The sequence below is a fragment of the Zychaea mexicana genome, assembly GCF_025766255.1.
Source record: "Zychaea mexicana strain RSA 1403 chromosome Unknown BDB00scaffold_142, whole genome shotgun sequence".
Lineage (NCBI taxonomy): Eukaryota > Fungi > Mucoromycota > Mucoromycetes > Mucorales > Lichtheimiaceae > Zychaea > Zychaea mexicana.
This window is the reverse complement of record NW_026516805.1, coordinates 73,094-90,889: the sequence shown is the minus strand read 5'-3', so window position 1 is coordinate 90,889 and position 17,796 is coordinate 73,094. Positions and strand designations below refer to the sequence as shown.

Genomic DNA, 17,796 nt, shown 5'->3' with positions numbered 1-17,796 from the left:
ACATAGGAAATTTAAAAAACGAATGAAATATTATATTAAATGGAAAGATTATAATGATTCACATAATGAATAGATTCGGCAAGAAGATTTTAATGATACAGCAATTATTGATAATTATATGGATTTACTTGAAAATAAAATGAATAGCTAAAATTTGGTCATTTAATGCAAACAAGATTGTTTTCTATTGCTAACCACTATATCAATTAGTTTATGCTTTTTATAGTATGGTAAAATAGGAATATTGAATATTTCTACAAATTTTGTAATATTTTTTAATAAACAAGCTACACGAAATTGCAAATTATAGTATTTTATGTTATCCATTTTAACAACTGATTTGTTATTATTGAATCGGTAGAACTTATTCCCAATTTCTGAGAATTAATTCTCAACTTTTGTCCTAAAACTTCCAAATGTCTTATTAAAATGATCATCAGTAATCGTTAAGGGCCCATTTACATTTTTACGTATAGGGTATACAAAATTATCATGGCTAAAGTTATATCCTTTTTCATCAGCAAGCTCTGTAAATTGCGTGATAAATAAAGTATATCCACTATCAACTGCCATTATGTCATTCTCATGCATATATTTAAATAATATCATGCTTAAAAACATGCTACTATCTGAGCTATCAGAACAAAAGTCACTTTTAGAAGTATATATAATCATATCATTCATATCACTAACAAATTGGGTACGTATTCCATTCTTCTTAAGTTTATAGGAATACATTCTTTGAAGTGGTCAGTTTCAGTATCTACATAGTTAATTCTTGAATCATGGCCATCCAATATAAGTGTTACATATTTAAATAAGTCGGGATTATGCTTTCTAGCAGATAGAATACGTAATTTGATAGATGAAAACATGTTATTCATTGAATCATTTACTATTTTGTTGATTCGTTTGTGGTTGTCCTCATCCATCCAAAACTTTTTATAAAATGTATGAAATGTGCTATGTGGTAAGTATTTTTCAAATTTTTCACCACATACTCCAGAGACTAAATGATATAATAAAAACAATCTGTTTTCTTTCAAAGTAAGGTCCAGGATATCCCTTGTTTGTATATAAAACTACTAGAAAATAAATACAGCAACATAACCTAATTTATATAACAATTCATCCTTAATCTTATCTATGAATTTAATATGTCTCAAATCAGTTCTATGTTTATATTTATTATGTACAGTAGGCCAATTCCATTCTAGGAATTGCCAATAATTTGCAATAATTGAGTTTACTTTTTTTGTAATCAGTAGTGTATAGTTTGTTGTATCCATTGGGTCGTTCTTTATTTATATTATGGATTTTCAATTTTTATAATCATTGAATGCATGATTTGGTCACATGATGTCATAAAATTGATAAAATATCGAAATCGATGATATAATTTAATATAGTAGCAAGCAATTTATTAGATTTATCAAAAACTATTGTAAATTTATAGCCAATTTAGTACTGCACATCCCGCTGTGCTTAATTAATGTGTATGCTAATTTCATTTCTAACTTCGGTGTCTAGACCGTACTGACAAAAGCACAGTAGGACTCATTTGAGCAAAAGTACCAGGCCATGGTTCCTGAGCGCAAGTAGCTCATTGATGGTGTTTACGTCGAAGATGTGATCTACAAATTTGCCAAGACTCAGCTTTGTGAACAGTAAGTAATCTATTATATATGGGTTTATCTGTAACTATTGGTTAACCACATTTTTAGCACTGCTCACTCTTTCATTTTGGACCTGGGAGATCCCTGTTGGAAAACTGTTTTCACCACATCTCAACTTCAAGCAATTGAGCAACAAAATGCTCTTCCAGTTCCAGCTCTACCTGAGCATCTTAACGATTTTTTTTCCTAGTTCAAGGAGTTGGTATATCTGTATATAAACTTTGTGAGAAATGGAGCGATAGATTATAACTTTAAAAAACTCATATAATAGACTAACATCAATGAGATCCACCACGTTGCCAACCATGCTCACTTTGACGTAGTCAGTCAGTTTGATGCTAACTGGGCAAAACGATGCATTCTTGACACAGTATCAGCGTATCATTGGGGTGTGATGGCCCGACTGGCATCAAGGGGCAAAGAACGGGATATGCTATGGCTGGGGCGAGCTATCGACGATTGCTTCGATGATTTAGGAGTGGAAGTCCAATGGTACTGATCGAAGTAACAGTAAAAAGAGTACTGATATAAGAATTCAAACTTACAGTATTTTTGTCATTCAGAAGCGACCAACAATCTGCTGCATCATCAGCACGCCACAATGAAGAGAGACATGCGGCTGATGACTCGATTAAACAGAAGGTTCACAGCATTAAGCCTGACCTTATAATCGCAAGAAACATACTGGAATTTACTTCGGCTGAACATGGTTATTTGAATGAAGCTGGAGTAGGAGCAAAAGAACTTGTGGAAAAGCTCGTCAAGCTGCCCAAAAATATGAAAGATATGATGCTGAGCCTTGCTGTGGAGATAAGTATCAATCTATAACAATTAATATTACTGTAAATAATAAATTAATTTTAGTTAAGGATTTCACTGTCAAGCTAGCCTTCGTCCAAGTATTCCTCGGCTAAGAGAAGGGATTTGCTCACTATAGTTGCGCCACCATAAGGTTTAAATCAAACATAAAAGAATATTATAGTTTAAACAGTTTAAACATGTTTATACGAAACATAAACATATTATACAAATTAAAAAAAGTTTAAAAAATTATCTTAAACATTTCAAAATAAAAAAATTATAATATAATTTTTAATTTTTTCATATACATCTTTAAACAATGATATACCTTTAATTAATTAAACCTTTTCTAAACAACTACTAAGCATTAATCCCCGATGGGAAATGACGAGGTGGGAATCCGCTCCCTGTGTATAGTAGGATTTTCCTATACTTGTAAGTTACTTTTATACTGCATTGAACAAGAAATGACAAAGAATAGTTTATTGACTAATTCCATAGACCTATGCGTTACACTTCGATCATGGATGTTCCAGCTGGTTACACCTGCCGCATAAAACACTTCGAAGAAATCTGAATACCTTGCGAGCTCAGAAATTTTTATAACATATATATCAAATTTTTAAAACAAGTTTATCATCTGAAGGTTAGTGAAGCGATAAAAATGAAAGTAGTATTTGAAGGATTAGTTTTCTGTACTAACCATAAATTATCTAGCACATAATCAAAGCAACAATCAAAGCAGTGGAAAATTCACTGGCTAGTACCGATGATGAGGAGGAAGGATTTGTGTCCATTTTGGCAAAAAGGCAGCATAAGCTGATCATCCCTTCAGCACTGAATTACATCGAAACACCCACAGTTGTACCGTAGAAAAGAAACCGCGAGGATGATGAGCAGGACTCATCCAATAACAATTAAAACCTAGCACTATATATTTCTCTCCCCATTTTCATCACTTTTTTAAGCAATCATCATCGATGAGATACGTGAGGCAATGGCTAGTTAGATGGGTTATTTACAAAGGGATCATTACGCACCCAACTTCTCGTGCCTGGCCTCCTTCAACGTTATATATTATTATCTTGATGCAGGATATGTATGAGGGCCGCCATATATATTGAGTAATTCATTTATTTGCCAGTATAAGTAATAGCATCTTTTTTACTGTACAATAGGAACAGCAACCAACAATGAATGAGGTCGTTTCCTTTACCCGACAATAGTGGTAATAAATGGAGTAAAATGCATACCATTGTGGAGTTCTTTGAGATCTATTACACATCCAAACTTTATATTTCTTGTTTACATTGACAATGATGGAGTATATCCGCATATACATTGAAAAGAGCACATTATTAAAGTACTACCACATTATCTACTGCTTTTAGACCATCATTTCCATCACGAAACTGACGTTGCTCCCTAGCAGTTCCAGATGAAGGTGGCGGCGCACTATGCATTGTCTTGCTTATGGGGCTTTCCGTTTACGTTTAAAATCACAACGACCATAAAGCCTGTCTGTCCATGCTTGAATCGCAGTTGAGGGTTGCATTTGCTGATGCTGTGGATCTCCTTGGTAATTTTTGACTTCGAGTAGAGACATGTGAAGTTCGACGTTGTATTGTCAATGATGGCTGACGGCTGCTGTCGTTGTTATTGAGCCCTTGTGCATTACTACTTGCTTCATCAGCTATTGTCTGTGCTACTGTGGCGGTGTTCGTCTCTTCTTCTTCATTACTTGACAGTGAAAGAATCCTTTGGCTATGAGGCTTTCCAATTTCTTCGCCTATTGCCGCCATTGTTGCAAATAGGAAGGCTAATTCCGTTGATAACCCGATAGCCAACACAACTGTCGAAATGCTGGTTTTTTGCCAAAAAAGGCTATCAGGTAGCCAAGGATCCCACTGTGTCGTGTGCAACCGGTTGTATTGATGACCATGTCAAACATCATACGACATTGAGAGGCGCCTCCTCGATCATGCCTTTTTGAAAAAGTGTTATTACATTTACACAACTACAGGCACCCTTTTGCGTTCGATTTATATATCTATACCCTTACCCAGTAGTAGAGTACAAGATCGTCTCGCAACAGAAAATGTCAGCACAATACCCAATCCATCTTGATATCTCAAATGAAAGTATACGATGAATTGATTATTGACGCGTCTATCCAAATACTGTATCATCGGTGCTTGCAGATTCTGCACGTGCTTTCATCGACCACGGTTTACTTATTAACTGAATTGATCAATTTTCTTTTGTTGCATATCGTCTTTAGTTAGAGCTGGAAGTGGAAGAGCATTTTGTTGCTCAATTTTTTGAAGTTGAGATGTGGTAAATCCGGTTTTCCAACAAGGATCTCCTAAGGTTCAAAATAAAGAGTGCGCAGCGTTAAAGATGTGGTTAACCAGTAGGGTTACAGATAAACCCACAGATTATAGACTACTTACTGTTCGTAAAGCTGAGTCTCGGCAAAATTGTATATCACATCTTCAACGTAAACATCACCAATGAATTATTTGCGCTCAGGAACCAGGACCTTGTGTTTTTGCTCAAATGAGTCCCACTGTGCTTTTGTCAGGTTGTTTCTGAGTGCTTTGTTTGTTTTCTACAAAATGCATACATTGAAATTAGCATATCACATAGTTGTACGACAGAGCATGTTTCTTTTTCCTTGAGACTAAACACAACTACATAGCTCATTGCATACATGAGGTTTGTCTCTAACGCAGATGCATTGGCACAGACGATTGATCGCTATAATCAGGACAATATACCCATAAAGTGCACTCATTGCATCCATTATGTCGTCATCACATAGACGAATAAGAATATAGCGAGCCTTTTATTCCATCTTTTTAAGACATCAGTTTATTAGAGATGTAACAGTAGAACTAGTGACCGAAATCGCGATGGGAACTATACAATGAGTATTCACTGAGAAAGATGTATAAATGAAGACGCGTGACAACATAAACAAAGACCTAAACATTACCTCAAATCCATACGACCACGGCTGCAGTGAGGTGCCCTTTGCGTCTTTACAAGCTTCTGCATGCTGTTATCGTTAAGTTCCAATTTTCCTCGTTCAGTATCAGACCGTATTTGTGAGTTTCACATTCCCATATTCAAATTAGCAGTAATGAAGCTTCGGGATTGCCATATGGATGACAAACTAGTTTGCACGTACGAATGTTACTTTTAAAAGGGTTTGAATCAGAAAAAAGGAAAGAAAACAAAACCTCCTAAGCTTGTTGACCATCCAAAATGCTACATGAAGATTGATTATATTTGGTAATGGATCAAGTATACATGAATACTACCGTTGACTCTGAGCACTTTTATGCTAATTACAACTTACCTGGTCGGAAGGGACTCTTGTAAGGCAGGTAATTCAATAGGCGAGCAAAAATTCAAATAGAAATCGCTAATGGATGCTGAGGGACTATGAGCCTCAACTACATAGTTATTCCACATCCACCACTCGGACAATACACACAGCGGTCCTCTTTAATAGAAAGATTGAAAAGAATTGCGAAGGAATAAGAGTATCTGATGAGAGTATTTGATGATTCGCAATCAATGGCGCCTTGCGATTTTTGAATACGTCACTAAGAGCCACGTGCCCCAGGTGTATTTGCGGTTTCGTTCTTCATCAAGAAAAATTACGTCAGAGAAGTTTTCAATCACAGAGTAAAATTTTTTCAAGTTCCCACAGCGATGCGTCGCAACTGTACCTTTGTTGTTTTGTCAATTGCTCACCTACAACAATGGCCTCTGCATCTAATAGCTTTGGATACCTTGTCCGTGTCTTTCCCACCTACCTGACCGAAGTAGTTACAGAGACTTTTGACAACCAGCAACAACTTAACGAGTGGTTTAAAGAAAACCCCAAGCAGTATGCCAACTTCATCACCAACAACAAGTACATCTCCGTACCCAAGGCTTCAGATGCACGCCGAAATAATGCCAGCTGTCCTCGGACAGTTGAACGTAGTGTCACTTTTTTTTGTGATCACTCAAGAGAAACATCGGCTCTAGCTGTCCCTGCTCTGCCTATAGACTCAACTGAACCTGCTCCCATAAAAAAACGTCGACTTGTAAAACCATCTATTAAAGTAAATTGTCGTGCTCGATACCGTATTCAATACTTATTCTCAAGCAAAATCAAACTTGTATATCACTGGCAACATCAACACTATGACCCTACTGAGATAACCAATGCTACTCGCTCACAACTCCCCACTGAAACACGTAAATGGATCGAAGAACTTGTTAATAACAGGTTGGAGTGGGATCAAATTTAGGAACATCTGTGTTCGACTGATAAACAACTTCCAAAGTATCATGTATACATGTGAAGCGAAACTTTGATATAAACCTGTAAAGATGCTAACATGTGGTATCAGCTCGAGGAAGGCGAAGGACCGTTCCCAGAAGCCTTATGTGTGAAGCAGCATCATGTCATGAATATCATCGCCAACCAACAGTCAAGATTAGCAAGAAAAGATTTAATCGATAAAGAAAGTATAGTCAAGTGGCTTCTCTTTTTAAAAGATCAAGGTTATCAAACGTTGGAATATATCACGGATTCTACTTTTGTTGTTGCATGGATATCACCACGACAAGCTTTGGTAAGAAAAGATATATACTTAAATATAATGCAATGTTCGTATATTAAGATGCGTATGTGCTTTATAGCTGCTCAAGAAATCAAATGAGATCTGTATTGATGCCACACACAAGACTTGCAAATCTATCATCAATGGTCGGGCTGATGCGTATCTATTTTCTATCGTTGCCAAGCATACAGTTACTGGACAAGGTTACCCTCTTGCGTTTATGATCGCAGATAAAGAAGATAGTGAAAATTTGCAAGTATGGTTTTGATGGCTCCGAGACAGAATCGAATACACACCAACAAGGAGCATGATCGATTGCAGTCCAGTTGAAATTAACAGCATCAGAGCAGTTTATGGTCATCAAGTTCAAGTTCTTCTGTGTCATTGGCACATCAAAAGAGCATGGGAAAAACACATCACGTCCAAGGTACCTTTTATTAGCCACATTATCGTATATTCAATATAACCTTCTTTTTTTCTATGTTGAGTTATAAATCAAAACTACTCTGTCACAATAGCAAATACGAAGAAAAGAAGAGATGAAGCTCGTTCTGCCCTTGGTGCTTTGATGAATTGCAAAACTGTTGTTGAATTTGTGCAGGCTTGGGATGAATTTGGTAAAAAATGCCGAGATACATACGAGCATTTTGAATTTTATGGCTATGTGCTGGACTATTGGTATCCTAAGCATCATCTTTAGTGCAAGGCTTGGAGAGAGGTACGTTTAAGGCTCGTTTTAGCTTTATTTTGTGCTTCAATGTTATTTACGGTTGTATATTTAGAATGCGTCCTTCCATACAAATAATCTGATCAAAAGCTGGCATTCCAAACTTAAACGCAAATATCTTCCATACAGTCGCAATCATTTTGCTGATCGTGTAATCTATGTGTTGACGCAGTTGGTCGAAAATGACTATCGTGCTCAAGTCCTGCGTGTTTTAGCTGGTGTTGAAGAAACAACAGCGACTAGAGAAGCTCAACAAAGAAAAAAAGAAGCTTGCAAAAAATCACCAGGTAAAGCTGACTGGATGATAACTTTTCATGATGATCTTGTATGTATCGTTTTTGTATGTGTGCGTTTACTTTTACAATTGCTAATTGTACTGTGGCAATAGGTTACCTGTCAATCGTTTACTACACACCCGGGCAAGAACTTTTCAGAATTGGAAATACTTTTTATGGTTAGACTCATGCAGGTTCACTAAAATTGCCTTTTATGGATGAGCAAGTACCAGCACTCACCAGCCTGAAAATGAGATGGTGGGGGGTGGGGGGTTGCACGCAAATGTATCAGCGATGGATATCAGGAGTATTCGTTTTGAAAATTTTTTTTATTTGATTGAATTTACAAAAAACAATAATTCTATCGCAAATCATCCTGAAGCACAAAAAAGCACAGCGAGATTTGTTTTGCTTGTTCCAATCCTGGGACACAATCCTGGGGATACTATCCTGGGGCATCAGTGGGTTTCTGCAATCTATCGTTTTTATAACGTGTTTGAGTCAGTATTCAAAATCAAAAGACATACACAGAAAAATGACATGCTTACCGTTCAAGAGTTTCTCGTCATTTGTTAAGATAGCCCTACAAATAGACAGCAGCACACTTGGAGAGGAAAAAAGATTGCATAGCAGCAACACAAAAGGAGTCTTTAACTTACCAGCAGTGTACACTCTTCTTTAAGCGTTTAAAGCATAAGCTAATAATATTAATGTTGATATTACTATGATTTTATACTTACCTTTAATTTTGATGGACTTACCTGACTCATTTCGTCTCCAATAATGTAATACTTTTAGTACATTGTTAATCAACCATCTAATGCTGACACATTACCTTTATATTTAGCAGTTGTTAAACATCCTATATTAATAATCTAAAGAGATTAGTAATAATATGCATGCCAAGAAGTGTCGAAGACTCTGAGATGAAGAATAATAAGTTATGCTCAATGCCTCAGATGAATAACGCATGCCAAGACCAAGAAGAAAAAAGCCAAGAAGAAAAGCTTGCTGAGTCAGATTACGCGTGCGTGTTGCTGCTTAATAATAAATCGGAGTTGTTCCTCTTCGTCTTGGCGAATCAGAACAATATATAAAGAGCAGCTTATGCAAATATGCTCTTCCTCAATTCTTACTTCTCTTAAGCAAAATGTCACATCAAACACAAAACATGTTCATGGGTAGATTTTCTTCGAGCCCGCATTCTACTCGCAACTATTGCAATGTTTGCAATTCAAGATACTCGCGAAAAATTAGGCATATGAGTACTCAGAAGCATCGCGATAATCTTCGAAATTATGTTGAACGGAATGGAAGTTCAACTCTCAGTAATCAAAGTACTGATCATGGTATTGTGCCTAATACTAGCGCTACCCAAAGTGGTGCTTTTATAAGCGCTGAGGGCGATATAGATGATTTCGATGCTGGAGATGATAATCCTCCTGTTGTCAATGCAGCGCCTATGGAAGTGGACGACCACGGTGTTGGTAATGAAGATGGTGATACCTTGATGCGTCCTGGTATAGAGAGCGATGTTGTTGGTAGCCAACACATGGAAGGATTTGAGGCTGAAGATGAAGAGGAAGAGGAAGAAGTCGATGGGGGTGATGATGAAAGTGGAAGTGAAACCGCAGAAGGACTTCACGGATTCACGAATCTCCTTACGAGTCTCACCACAGAGTACAGTGGAACATTCACCGGATCTTCAACTGTTCCTTTGACTGATGAAGACAGAGTCGATGAATATGGGGGTGTAAGCATGGAGTCTACATGGAGAATTGAGGATGAAGTGCCAGACTCTAGCAATCCTTACTTTCCTTTCAATAACAAGCTTGAGTTTCTGCTGAGAGCCTTTTTTGACGGCAGTGATAACTTGCAATCACGCCAGGATAGACAAAAGGTTCTTGATCTTGTGGCAGCCGCTGTTGAAATTGGTCGCGATGACCATGAAAGAAAGGAAGTTAGGGTGCCTTCACTGCATTGGGCAATGCGTTACGAGGAAAACAAGCGTAACGAAATTCCCACTTTCAAACCAGAATTGGTTGAAAGAGTCGTGAAGCGCGCAGGTATGGAAGAAAAGCATAAACTGTATCTTCAAAAGCCGTCCACTACTTTGAAGATCATCAATGCTAATCCTTCTATTTCGCAAAAGTTGAGTGCACTGCCTGACTATACTGAAGGCATTAGAGACTCGCTAACGCAGGGTGATAAATGGAAAACCAGTCCATATTTTCAACACCCTAATGTTACAATGAATGTAGATGGTCAAGAGTTTATGTATCAGGTAGGTGATTTTGTATATGATAACACAATACCCAGGCCACAAGATATTCATGGACAACAGGGTACAAGCTCTCAAGATTTTACACGAAAAATGGTGAAATCATGGCAGATGCTTGTATTTTTTTATTGGAAAGAACGACGAATGGATCATTGTGTGTCTGTTATCGTATAGCTGGTTCAGACGATATCATATCAGATGCAATTAAGTTGCGTGATTATCGCCTAGCTGATCACAATGATTACTTGCAGAGCATCCCTCTATATTCTGTTTGTTTGGACGAAAATGGACATAGTTCTTTACCTGAAGAAGTGAATGTTAGAAGCCATCCAGCATTCAATCTTCGGTTCCGTTATAATACTACACTTCCTGTTAAAATTATTCCTTTGAATATGTTTCAGGACGATACGAGTGGGAATCGTTCAAAAAAATGGAACAAGTTTGAATCGTTTTCTATGGTTCCAGCCGCGCTTCCTTTGGATGAGCGCAACAAACGAGCAAACACGCACCTGATATGCGTACATAATCGATTGTCGAGTGGTGAAATTGTGCGCTCAATCGTGGATGACCTGAAGGAGTTAGAGGAAGGTATAGAGATGTACGATGCAGGTACAGGTAGCAAAGTCTTAGTCGTTGCACCACTCAACCTGATCACGGCAGATAACCCTGCTCATGGAGAGCTATCCTGCACGAAAAGGTTCCAGTCAGCCTCGTATCCTTGCCGTAAATGTTTCTTCAGAAAACGTAAAAACGACGAGCGGACAACTGCTAACGACCATATTAGCGTTAAGGAACGCTCCAAAGAAGAGCTGCTGAGCATCCTCTATCATAGAGATAAAACTAAAATGAAGTTAAACATAGGAGGGCGCGAAGAAACTGCTGATCACTTTGGTGTCAGCTTTTCTGGTGGTGAAGCTTTGCTGGAACTGAAAGCTTTCGACATAACAAAAGACTGTCCAAATGAGCTTTTGCATAATATGATGCTTGGTATAACAAAGTATCTAATGACGGACACTTGCTCATATTTGAAACAGGTCGAGCTACGAGATCTCGGCACCCAATTGAAAAACTATGAATCCAAAGCCTTTGGTAGGATGGTTGGTACCAATCTGCAAAACAACGGTTCTTTTGTTGGACGTGATTACAAAATTGTTGGTCAGCAGCTGCCCACTATCTTCAACCGCATGTTTAAAAACGAATGGAGTACTATCGATCCAGCACGACTTGAAGTTCTTAAGGCACTTCATAAATGTCTCGTCATACAAGGGGTATTACTCTCGCTGTTCTATATGCGTAGCATCAAAGGAAGCTTTGAGCATTACAAAAAGCTTGTCTATTATAAAATAGTATCGTTTCATAAGGCTCTGGATGAGATGGAGGAGGCATTTGCAAAAGTACGTAAATCGGGATCACATTCTACAAGTAAACCGAAGTTTCATCTACTTTATCATCTGCTTGACGATTTGGACAGATTTGCGTCTGCTGTCCATTTCGAATCTGAGCGCGGTGAGCAATTTAATAAGTTTATCAGAGAGAGGCTTATTAATACAAACCGCCAAAATCCATCCCGCGATGTGCTTGTTTCCTTCAGTCGATATAATGCATTCCGGCATATTATTGACGGTGGTAAGTGGTTCCCATCTGATGCTGATGAATCGGATCCAAATCAAATGGTATCAGCTGGAAGGGGTATCATTAATTTGGTCAAAGAGCGACCTAAGTTTAAGCATTTATATAGGTGGTGACCGTGAGTTTTCGAACAATAACGAGTCGTTGCATAATATAACTGAAGGTTTGGTAGGCCATTTCCAACTTTACCATCCGCCAAGTGGTTCAAATCTTAATTACCTTGGTCGTGTTAAGAAAGTAGGAAACGCGCTCAAATTGGTCATGTACAAACCTATTGCTGACACACAGCTTGAGACAGAAGAAGAGCCTTATGAAGGATATAAAGATCACTTCAAGAACTCACTTTACGAAAACGTTAAAAAGGATGACATAGGTAATCCAATATTGTATAGACCTCACGATTATCACGAAATGTCCATGAGTGAAAATATGAGGCTCGTTGAACCAATGGATTTCCAACCACTCCCATCTTCTGATGAAGACATGATGCACATCAACATCAGTAAGTTTGGCACACTTTGGTATTTGTTACAGCAAGACAAAATAATGTTTTTGTAAACGGTTGGTTATCTGTTGAGGAGGTTTTTTAGTGAATTGACACACTATTTAACTTAAGTTAAATGTCTCATCCGCTATGCTGTCTTGGATGGGATTTTGTCCTCCTTTGAAAAAAAAAAAACAAAAAAAAAAACTGGCAGCTTGACAGGTTTACCAGAGGGTAATGACTTAGCGAAATTTCAAGCGATTGTGCGACAGATGTGTGGTTTGAGGAGTGGGGGTGGATCAGATGACCCGAAATCCCCTTTTAATCCCCTTAAATCGCACCCCCAACCTCAAATTTTGGAGTCTCCCCCACTTCATTTTTTCACGATGCACTGTATTAGCCAATCAGCATTCGTTATTTGCCATCGGAGACAAAATTATTTCCTAATTTATAAAATCCTTTGCCGGGTGTGTAGTTCTGCAATGTATACTTTAAAGTTTGAAGAAACAGATAGCAATGGCGTTATTGGTTCTTATAGTTGTGAAGATTTTAAAAAGCGTAACCAGCCATGCAAGCATATATATCTTATCGCATATAACACCACCATTCCAGTAATCATAAACCAAAGTTTTCCTCGCCATTCAACAGCAACAGCATCATCGTCATCATCATTACCAGCATCATCTTTATTATTTTCGTCGTCAACAACATTAACAGCATCTGTGCAACTACCACCACCATCTTTACAGCAGCAGCAGCAGCAGCATAGAAACGATCTGCTCGCCGAATATGAATGCTAGAAAAATCAACTTGATAATCTATCTGCAAAAAACAAAACAAACATATCTACAACACAACTAGAGAATATGATTGTTCTACAAAAAAGGCTATACACAGACATAGAAAAAATTATCAATCCAAATGCACGTCCCTCTCGTCAACAATAAACATCATTATAAATTTTTAGCAAAGATACTTATTACATCATATATTTTGTTTTCTGATACTCTTGGTTAGACTTAGCATATTTTTTTCTGGATACAGTTGTTGGACTTGCAATATGGGACTTGGAATTTCTCTGTGCTTGTGACTGACTAAAAATTCCTCTGACATAATTTTTCTTGATGAATAGAGCAACTCAACAGATTGCCTTGCCAACCATTCCCATGGCAACGCTTCTTTGACTGCTCCTCCATCATTAATTCCTAACATGTCGTCCTCCAACCCTTCTAACGCGTCTACAACAGCAGATTTAGCTATCAGCAACTTTCGTGAAGGTATTCTCAGGTGTTTTATTGTTTCTTCACACATATCTAATATAAACGCAATTCTACAGCTTTCAAAACATACCTCACTACAGAAACAGATGTTGTCTCTCTTAATAGATTCCATCAGCTCACTCCCGAAATTATTTTACAGCACAGTAATTTCAATGATATCAAAGGCACGTGGAACCACTACTTCGTCGAAGCTGTGAAAGAACTCGGGGTAAAAGTAAGTCAACGTTGTCATCTTTTCTAAAACTTTGCAGGTCGAGCTGCTTATTGACCAAGTAACCATAGAATTGGAACAAGCAGCAACCGGACTAGATAGCAATTATGCAAGAGCTTTTAAAGGTATAATACCGACAGAGAATTTTTGGCAGCTGATTTTTATTTAATATTTTATTATACAGCACTCTTGTAGAGGACAGCTGCAATCGCCACTGTATCCCTCTCTATCTAGAAGTAGTACCAAAAAATCGTCCTACAAATCATCACGTTCAAACGCAACTGACAAAACAGTAAGTCTTTTTTTGTGTATGGGGGATATCCAACTCTAATTAGATATTAGATAATACTATTGGCTGTAAGAATCCAAATTGTACAAAAAACTGAATTTTGTGTATATATAAAAATAATTGGTAAGAAAGGAATGCTAGGTATTGAAGATTTATCTACATTCTGTTATATACCAGTTGAAGAAAATATTATAAGTATTACTGAATATGTTCATCAAAAAAAGTATTTAGTACATAAAAGTGATAAAATTTATAATGGTGAGCATTATATTGTAAAGAAGCATATTAAAATTTACAAGTTAAAAATTAGAAATATTATATATGATCCTATATTTAATTTATGCCAAGAAATAAATTCAAACTCAATTACTTTTTGACAAAAATTGAATTTTTGTATTTGAAAAAAGAAATTGTTTCAAAGATTCAATCAAAATGGTTGCATTAAATGAATTCCTCCCAATCAACCATATCCAATTATGTAATAATCTTAACAAAGAATTAGATGTATTAATGGAAAATGAATTGGATTCTTACATTAATAAAAATATTGTAGAAAATTAAAAATGAAATTACAAATAAAATAAAGTCATTGTTTTCAACTAACTACTTTCTATACTTGAGTATAATAATGATTTTTGTACCTATAAATTTAAAAAAGGAAAACGTGATGGTCAGTTTTGTGGTAGAAAAATCAGAACAAATTTATTTGATAGTAAAAAGGATTACCTTTGCTGTCAACATAGTAAGCTTCATATTCCTAAAAATAAAAAACTTGTTGTTTACAAATCTAATAACATTGAAGATGAGAAAATTGAAAAAAAGAAAACAAGAAAAAGAAAAAGAAAAAAACTTAACCTAGTAAAATTATTATAGGAAACCCATTTTATTTATGTTTCAATTCAATCATTCCTTAAATACAATCAATATTTATAAATAATATGATATCAATGATATATTACCCAGAGTATGCAATTTTATAATATACCAAGATTATGCTTATTGATATATTCCTTCAAGAAATCCTTTAATTAAATTTATCAATTGATAACCAATTGTTATCATCAGCACTATATCCAACCCATTTTACTTCAAACAAATATGTACTATTTTCAGTTTTATACCTAATAATCTCTTCTATTTCATATGATGCTATTGCTCGTTGTTTCCCTTTATTTCGCTTTTTTTTTTACTACGCTCATTAAATTATGGAACATCATCATTATCACTATTACTCTGATTTGAACTATTATCAGATTTATTATCAACAATCATTTCTTCATTTGATATAGCCATATTAAGCAGGTCATTTTGTAATCTGATCATTTTATCGGCTAATGAGCAATATAGGTACCCCCTCTAATTATAGATAGAGTCACGCATCGGACCTCAAATTCTAGATATATATAGTTCAATATCTGAAATTTGATATCTCCAATTTGCTAAGCCACAGCACAGAAATTGCAAGAGAACCAGCCATTTGAAGCTAAGAGGTCAGTTTTTGTAAACGTTCCCTTTTTTAAAATTTTGAAAATTTATATAACTAGGTATAATAGCTACAGAAACATACTACTAAAAGCTATATTATAGCGAGATGTGTTGAGCTCAGAGAAATACTAGAAGATAAGTAGTCGCTACTATGATATCTAAGGGATAAGGGTATATTTGATCGAAATTTCAATTAGAGAAAGATATAAAGCTCAAGGGTTATCAGTAGTAAGTATGATAATTGCATTTTATAAAAGAACCTTGTTACATGGGAAAAGAAACGTTGTTATATGGGAAAAAGAATGACATATACGGGAATGTAGATGACAAATATAAATCTGTGTGAGAAGAATGACATAATACTGATTACTAAATAATATTGCTGTGGAAATAAAAAGAACACTCTAAGAATATAAAAAGGGCTAAGTATAATTTTTCCAACCAGTATCTCATCTTCCTCAATGTTATCCATTTTTAATTTAGCATGTCTTTTACCCACCCTAATAACCAATTCCTTCTATAAGGAGATTTGCCGAGTTGATTGCAAAGCCTAGTGATGCTATCTCATAAGGGTTTCACTTTATTTTTATTTATAAGTAATATATGATAAATAGTTTTACTTATTATAAAATTTACTTGAAATAGTTTTCTAATCGAAAATGGTGCCTTCAATGAAACAATGTACTGTGATAATGGCTCTGAGATGCATATTACCTGGCCTCCAAATCAAAAACGTCCTAAATGGCACTGCACAAAGAGCTGTTGTAATAGGACTACAAAATCTGTTAGTAAGGGGTCATATTTCCATAGGGAGGATGTTTACTAGTTGAAGTTTTTCATCTAAACTAAGGTCAACAAAATATTTAAGGTTCAAAAAATTCCTCATGTTTACAAAATTATTATGTTTTTAGAATTGAATATAAAAAAAATGAATTTTAATTAAATATAAAAATATATTACAATGGATAACCAACAAATAGATGAAAAGATTAATAATGAAGTTAACAAAATTATTGTTAATAAGTGGGAATTTTTGGAATATAACTGGCCAATTGTTAATTATAATTACAAGCATCGTACAGAATTAAAACATATTAAAGGTATTGATGATATTAAAAAGATTTTAGTAGATAAACTTGTCATACAGGATTTTTCATCTCCTAGCAGACGTTTGAACTTTTATTTAGGCAGAAGGGATTTAATTTTAGGCAGAGTAGACATGAATGTTAATCTGAGTAGACATGAATAAAAGTTAATCTGGACATGAATAATAATTGATCTAGACATGAATGAAAATCAAGCTAGACATTAATGAAAATCGAGCTGGACATGAATGAAAATCGATCTAAATATGAATGAAAATCGAGCTGGACATGATATAAAATTGACCTGGACATGAATAAAGATCGATCTGGACATGAATATAAAACGATCTGGATATGAATATAAAGACCTGGACATGAATATAAATCGATCTGGACATGAGTATAATCAATCTAGACAAAATAAAAATCAATCTGTACATGAATGAAAATCGTTCTGGACAAGAATAATAATCAATCTAAACATGAATAATAGACAACCTGAACATAATAACAGTCAACCTGGACATTGTTTTAGTCAACTAAGACATAATAAAAGTTGAAGTAGATAATATATTAAGTGTAGCACAGCAGAATATATGAGTACTTAAAATTTTCAATTATAGTCAAGACATAATAGAATTTTAGCAGTACAAAGCCAATATCAAGATGTAGTAGTATGGCTGTTTCACTCGTGACAAGAAGCTTGTAGGCTAATGTACAGGAAATGGCAAGGGTGCGTCAGAGACTCACTGTGCGCATAAGCCTATTTTGCTACTGTGGGAACAGGGCCTGAGTGTTTCCCCTTATTTCACTTTACCTGGGTTGAGTTTGAAACAAATTGGAGGCTGGTGGCAGAGGTAGGTGGAAAGTGTGGGGTTTGTTAGCAGCAGCAGGGAGGAAAAAAACAATAACCAAAGATCCTTTTTTTTCTCATTACCATTCGCCATG

The 17,796-nt window shown here is 35.8% G+C and overlaps 2 protein-coding genes across 2 annotated transcripts; one reads left to right on the top strand and one right to left on the bottom strand.

Moving 5' to 3' along the window:
* Positions 1-3,976: 3,976 nt before the first annotated feature.
* On the bottom strand, positions 3,977-4,279 carry BDB00DRAFT_878640 (uncharacterized protein; the record flags this gene model as incomplete). Its single annotated transcript, XM_053127759.1, has 1 exon — positions 3,977-4,279. The coding sequence occupies one exon, from the start codon at positions 4,277-4,279 to the stop codon at positions 3,977-3,979; it is 303 nt and encodes a 100-aa protein (XP_052973639.1).
* Positions 4,280-10,765: 6,486 nt separating this feature from the next.
* Positions 10,766-11,116, top strand: BDB00DRAFT_734659 (uncharacterized protein; the record flags this gene model as incomplete). Its single annotated transcript, XM_053118365.1, has 1 exon — positions 10,766-11,116. A coding segment is annotated over one exon (351 nt), but the record flags the coding sequence as incomplete, so codon positions are not given.
* Positions 11,117-17,796: the final 6,680 nt, after the last annotated feature.